At 39.7% G+C, this 6,738-nt stretch overlaps 1 protein-coding gene across 1 annotated transcript in view; it reads left to right on the top strand.

The window, feature by feature from the left end:
• LOC101850846 (H(+)/Cl(-) exchange transporter 3) overlaps positions 1–6,738 on the top strand; it is a gene marked incomplete at its 5' end in the record, with an annotated part of 30,976 nt that overhangs the window by 11,856 nt on the left and 12,382 nt on the right. The window contains 5 exon segments of the mRNA XM_005108838.3: positions 127–268; positions 1,028–1,113; positions 2,112–2,236; positions 3,318–3,432; positions 3,908–4,003. Of these exon segments, the coding sequence (XP_005108895.2) occupies positions 127–268; positions 1,028–1,113; positions 2,112–2,236; positions 3,318–3,432; positions 3,908–4,003 (564 nt within the window).

The following is a 6,738-nucleotide window of genomic DNA, read 5'->3' on the forward strand; positions in this document are numbered from 1 at the left end:
CCTCCTCCTCCTTCTTCTTCTTGATAATAATAATAATAATCGTAAAGCTCTAAAAATTAACAAGAACAAAGGAAAATCCGTCTTCCACCTTGAGCTAAGTTTGTCCTGATCCTTTCTCCTCCGCAGTGACTATGGGAGGAACCTCAACATGACGGACACGTTCAAGTACTCGGCCGTGGCGGGCAACGACGTGCACAGTGCTCTGTGGAAGCTCGCTCTGGCGCTCATCTTTAAGATGGTCATCACCATTTTCACATTCGGCATTAAGGTGAGTGTGTGATAATCGATAGTAATAGTTATAATGATAATAATAGTGGGTGGTTGGAAGCTTGCTCTGGCTGTTATCTTCATGATGGTCATCACTATCTTCATATTTAGCATCAAGGTGAGTGGGTGAGTGAGCGAGTGAGAATCAATAGTAATAATAATAGTGGGTGGTTGGTAAGTGCTCTGGTGCTTATCTTTTAGTCACCAGCTTCACATTGGGTGAGTGGGTGGATGATAATCGATAGTAATGATAATAGTGGGTGGATGGTAGCTAGTAGGTGCTCTGGCTCTTATCCCGATGGTCATCTGTGAGAAATTTAGAACGGTTTAGTCCAGCCCGCGACTTGGACACACATGCCCACACCAGCTTTGAACCCTTCCTCATTGTTCTCTGTTGAATATCATTGGGAAATGTCCAGACTTTCGAGAGACTCAAAGGAAGTATTTTAAATGCAAGAAAATGTAAGATCTGTTCTCCATCGTTGATCCCAACAGAGTTCTTGATTTTGTAATGACCATTGGCCTTTACAACAGACTGTATTATGCCGTTGTTTTAAGATTTTTTAAAAGGTCATTTTTAAAAGCTAACATTTTACCATGAATTTTTAGGGTTTTAGTCTGAATATAGACCAAAATCAAGCTGTGGTTTCAACAGTTGTACATACAACCAACTTGTGTTTCGTGGGCTCATACGACCTAAAACTCTTACTAAACTCAACTAAAAACGAATATCATTGTGCTTGTTTTTTTTCGTCCCCAGATTCCGGCCGGTTTGTTCATTCCCAGCATGGCAGTGGGAGCCATTGTGGGACGTATGATGGGCATTGGTTTCGAACAGCTGATCGTGTGAGTAATGATTTCATAGGCTTAGTTCATGCCTGTTGTACTCAGCTTCTTCCTTCTCCTCCTTATGTCCTCTTCCTCCTCCCACTTACATCCTCCTCCTTCTACTCTGCTTATTCCCGCAAAGAGATGCTACTAATGATCTGCTATTCTTGCCTTTCTGTATTCTGAATATATAGTCTTTCTAGTTTACAATGTTTCGAAGCATCTACACGTTTCTTTGGTTTTGCGGTTTGGCACTTCACAGTATTTTTTGATACTTGGATTTGAAGTGCTAGACGTGATACATTTTGGGCCTGCTTATTCAGGATAAAGAAACAAAATGCCACCCCCCCCCAATTAAAAATGTATAAAAGCAATTTTTTTTAAAATTAAATAAAGAAATAAATAATCAAACTTGGAATCACATTTTAGATTGGATTGGTGGTGATATCTGTGCAGAATGGTGTGATGGGGGATGCCTTGAGTGTATATGATCAAAGTCAAACAATGTTACATGAAAATGCGCTCTTATTGCAGGAGTGATTAAAGTTATGTGCAAGCTATTTTCAAGACTGAGAGTTTCAGCATCACTATAACCTGCGCTCCCCCAGGTTTTCAAACTCCAACTCGAGTACATGCTCTCTTTCAGGTTTTTTTCTCTATTTTTAGGCCCAAATATGGACTTATTCCTGCAAATGCTTTCTCTATGCAGACATGGTTTTGACAGTTGACTATAATTTATTTGGCTCGTTCACTAGTGTTTTTCTTTTTTTTCTAATATAGACCTATATGGTGACGGAAAAATGGAAATGAATTAATGCAGACTGAAATGCCTCACAAAAAGGGACACCCCCAGGCCCCACCCAATGCCCCTTTCGGCTGATTTGCTGTTTATCCGGATTTTTCTCTCCAAATCCAGATTTTTTTCTCTTATATCCGGATTTTTAGATTTTATAGAGTAGCAGGTCTGATTATAATTTGATTTTTCCCTCCCTCCCCCTTCCCCCTCCTTCGAACAGATCCAACCCAGACAGCGTGTTTTTCTCCAACATGTGCGAGGCCCCGGACAAGTGCATCATCACACCAGGCCTGTACGCCATGGTCGGGGCGGCCGCCGCTCTAGGCGGGGTTACCAGGATGACCGGTCAGTGGAGGGTCTTGTTTTTAGGTTGTTTATGACAGTATTTAGACATTGGTCTTGAAGATTTCACATAGTTGAGAGGTTTGTTTAAGGTTTAGTTTTATGTGCTTTTTGACATTATTTAGTCAGGCTCTTGAAAATTTCACGTAATTGAGGAGCTTGTTCATGGGTTTACTTTTATGTTCTTTTCGACACTATTTAGATATGGTCTTTAAGATATCACATTAGTTTTTTTTATTCTGTTTGACGCTTTTTAGTCAGTGACTTGAAGGTATCAAATTTGACTGAATTATAACCATTTTAAGGTAACACGCTTCGTGACCTCAATTTGGGTACGTAAAGTTGTGGAATTCCTTGCAGACTGGAAGATTTAAATAAAATATTTGACTGATTATGAGACCAACAGAGGTTGCTACCTTAGTTGGCCTCTACTGGGTTTTTTGGGGTCTAATTCCAACTGTGATTGCAGCTTTCAATGTAGAAGATCCGGGATTGATTCCTGAGTGGGGGGGAAATTTTTATTGGGTGTCTTGGTCTTCCTGCTGGAGTGCGCTCACATGACCTTATGTAGTTGTGAGTGCTGGAAAACTCTTACTAAGCTCGCGGGCGGTTGGCAGGTGCTCTGGTGTGGTTTTGCTCCTTCTTTCCTATCAAATATTCTATCATCTTTATCTTCCCTTCTTCTTTTTTATATTTGTTACTCTCTTGTAACACCTCTAATCTTTTGGCGCTCATATGACCTATGCAGTTGCGAGTGCCGTAAAACCTCTACTAAAACTAAACTTTTACTAAGCTAAATCTTTCTGCTGGCACAATGTATCCCTCTCAACTAGGGTTGGCTCTGACAGGCCTCCAGTTGGATATGTAGAATTGTGGAATCCCTTGCGTACTGAAAGAGGTAAATAAACATGTTTTACTGATTACCAGACCAACAAAGGTTCTCTTGGTTAACCCCCTATTAAGTTTTTTGGGTCTAATTCCGACTTTGATTGCAGGGTAAAAACACTGATATTTTTTCTTTTAAAAAAATGTTTTTCTTTAATGGATGGGTCAGTATGTTTTTCTGTATTTGTCTGGCGTCCAGTTTCTCTGGTGGTCATCATGTTTGAGCTGACCGGTGGCCTGGAGTACATCGTTCCCATGATGGCGGCCGCCATGACCAGCAAGTGGGTCGGTGACGCTTTGGGCAGAGAGGGCATGTATCCTTGACCTAGTTTTTTTCAGCTGCTCATTGTACGATTCCGGCAAGCTTCACTTTTCAAAATGGCGTATTGCAGAGTTTCACACTATGCAGTCCTTTTTATAAATGTTTTTTCTTATTAACTTTTGTTAGCCGTCTTGTTAGGAAAGTGAGTTATCTTTGCCATGGGTGGTTGGAGAGTGCCCCCGTGGTGGTAGGTGGTGTTTTTTTCTCTTTTCCTTTTTCTGTTTCTGTCTTATCTCTCTTCTTTTTAAAAATTTTTATACGGTACTTTCTAGTAACACCTCGATTCTTCAACACTTATTTGAGCTATTTGTGTTGCAAGTGCTTAAAAAACTGAAGTCCTACTAAAAGTTTACTAAAAACTAAAAACATGAAATGTTCAATGAAGAAGGGGGGGGGGAAACAATATTTCAACCTCATGAAGAGGGAAAATCACTGTGTCTGTAGTTGACCTTGACCCTGCGGTCTAGCTACGACGCCCACATTGCGCTGAACGGTTACCCGTACCTGGACAGCAAAGAGGAGTTCACCCACACCACGATAGCTGCCGATGTGATGAGACCACGGTAAGCATCCAGGACTTTTGATAATAGCAATAATAATAATACTGATGATAATAATAGTATTAATATAATAAAGAATAGCATTTGTATAGGCCTACCCCCGCTCAACAGCAAGCTCCATGGGATTTACAATCTGTATGTTATACTTTTTAATGTCTTGTGTTGATAAAAACAATAATGAAATTGATTATAACAATAACAATAAGTAACATTTGTATATCATATTTCCACTCAACAGCAAGCTCTATGGGCTTTACAGTCGGTATATTAAAATGGCTCATGTTAACAGTAATAATAATCATAATCATGAGAATGATAATGATAATAATAATGACAATGAATTTTAATTATGCAGCGTATTTCCATCCAGAAAATGCTCAATGTGCTTTACAATAATACAATCGCTGAGAAATCTCTCCGTTTGAGCTTGCTCTTTCAAGGTATTCCGTCTTATCTTGCTGGGGTCTGTGGTATAGCGGTAAGGTTCTCTGCCGTTGCATGCAGGAGACTCAGGTTCATTTCCCTACCATAATAGTCATAATAATCTTGAAAGAAGCTGCATGAAAACAACTTTGAGACTATCTTAAGCTAAATTGACCATGTGCATAGACGTAAAGAACCGTACAATAATAATAATGATGGTGATGATGATGATGATAATAGTGTGTCAGGTAATAATAAGTGTCAGTTCAGAAAAATACCTGCTACGAGTCAGTAACATGTATCTCAGTACAGCCTGTCAAATATATAAAATATTATGCTCCGCTTAAAGGGCAAGATGGCCTGTCCTATTGTGCTACTCGAAGCAATGTTCTCTTTTCATTGTGGTGGGTCTCGTGTTGAGGATCTGTGGCTGTGGTTCTTTTGTGTTTTATTTTTTTCTTTAGATTTAAATTTATTGATACCCCTCTCTCCACCTTTATCATTTACTGAGCTCGAAGTGTTCAGCATTGGTTCGATTTTTTAAATCAACAGATCATCCACTCATACTATCCTATTATTTAAGTGCTCGGCCACGAATCTGTGTCTTAATCATTAGCGTTTTTTCTTTCTTTTTTTTCTTTCTTTTCTGTTGCAATGGTTTTGGGTAGAGTTGTGTGTTTTATCGTTTTTCTCCCCTTGTCTATAAGTACCTACTACTGGTCTATGGATAAATTCCTGAAGATAATGACCATGTTTGATTTGATGACCCGATGCTGTCTATTCAAGGACGGTCTGTTGGATGTTCCTTATAATTTATTGTCCTCACTTCCAGGTGTTGTATTTACAGAGGGTATTGTCTTCCCTTTAACTCCTGTTTCTTGTGATGATCCATTTCTCTCTGCTTTCAACTTTGAGTCTTTACTATAGGCTGTTTGCCACTGCTGTGTGCCCATCTCCGGATGTGTTTGGGTTTTTTTCTTGGAGGGGGGGGGGTCGGTTTTTTTAATATTTTAAACTGGTCATTCGTCAACGTTCGAAAGACACGCTGTAAAGGGGCATTTTAAAGAAGAACAATAAATAACTTCTTTTTTATGTTCAGATTTTTCAATTCTGTTTTCTTTACCCGACACTTAAAAAGACAGGCAACAACATAAATGCTAAATACTATGACATAATATACAAATTCCTGTTTCTGATTTGTGTTCAAACAGTACCACAACATTACCTTTGGTCTGTTGCCGACAGGAAGTGCCGTGAACTAAAAAGTACAACCAACGTGTGTCCTGCGAGCTCATATGACCTTAAATATATTATGTAGCTGCGAGCATCATAAAACTTTTACCAAACAGAAACTGAAAAAGCGTGTTTGGGAAATGTCTTTTAGTCTGGGTTCTGTCTCTCTCCCTGTAGCTCTGTGTGGAAGAATTCCTCCTCACTTTTAGCCACTCGCGTCTGTGGTGCAGCGCTTGGGTGCTTAACTGTCGCACGCAGGAGACCCTAGTTTGATTTCTGAGTGAGGTGAATTTTTGTCCAGTGTCTTGGTCTTTCTGCCAGGATGTTGTGTCCTTCTCAGGCTGGATTGGCCTTAAAAGGCAGGTCGAAGCCTACGTCCTATATGTTCGAAATTGTGTAGCTGGGGGCTTAAAAAAACACATTTAAAGAGTTGTAAATGCCGTTACTGAAAGGAGGCTAGGGACTGCTTTCCTTCAGGATGATTCTGTCCTGTTTTTCAACATCTCGTCTGCTACAACTGATGATATTTCATTGGCCAGCTGTTCAGATTGCACGAAACGCGAACTTTTGAACTTTTTTAATGCAGTTTTTTTCCCCTGTAATGTGAAGTATCCGTATCATGTGCTCAAGACAATTTTTTTCTGAAATTCATATTCTAAATATTGAAGAAAAGCATTAAAACATGATAAATGTAGGTACAATTTTTAAAAATAATTGAACAGTGTTGTTCTCTCCCCTGGAAAAATGTTGCTTTATAATATGTTTTGTGCAATGGGGCAGTTTGGTGACATCACGCTTTTATCTGAAGAAAGCAAGAGACCTCTGTCCTTCAGCTCATCTCTTCTCCATCAGCTGTCCTGCTTTTCAACATCTCGTCTGCCACAACAGATGCTATTCGCTTTGCTGCTAATTGGATTGCTCTCGAATGTTGCGAGTTGTGACAGACTTTCTTTCAAGCAACCAAATTATCGTCTTGCTTTCTCAAGTGCCCGTGGTGCATAATGATGACAGTGCATTTGTTTGCTTCTTGTGTTTGTTCCTAATTTTACTTAATTACCCCCCCCCCTCCCCCTCACCCTTTT

This window comes from Aplysia californica, unplaced genomic scaffold (genome assembly GCF_000002075.1).
Source record: "Aplysia californica isolate F4 #8 unplaced genomic scaffold, AplCal3.0 scaffold00726, whole genome shotgun sequence".
In the NCBI taxonomy this organism is placed as follows: Eukaryota; Metazoa; Mollusca; class Gastropoda; order Aplysiida; family Aplysiidae; genus Aplysia; species Aplysia californica.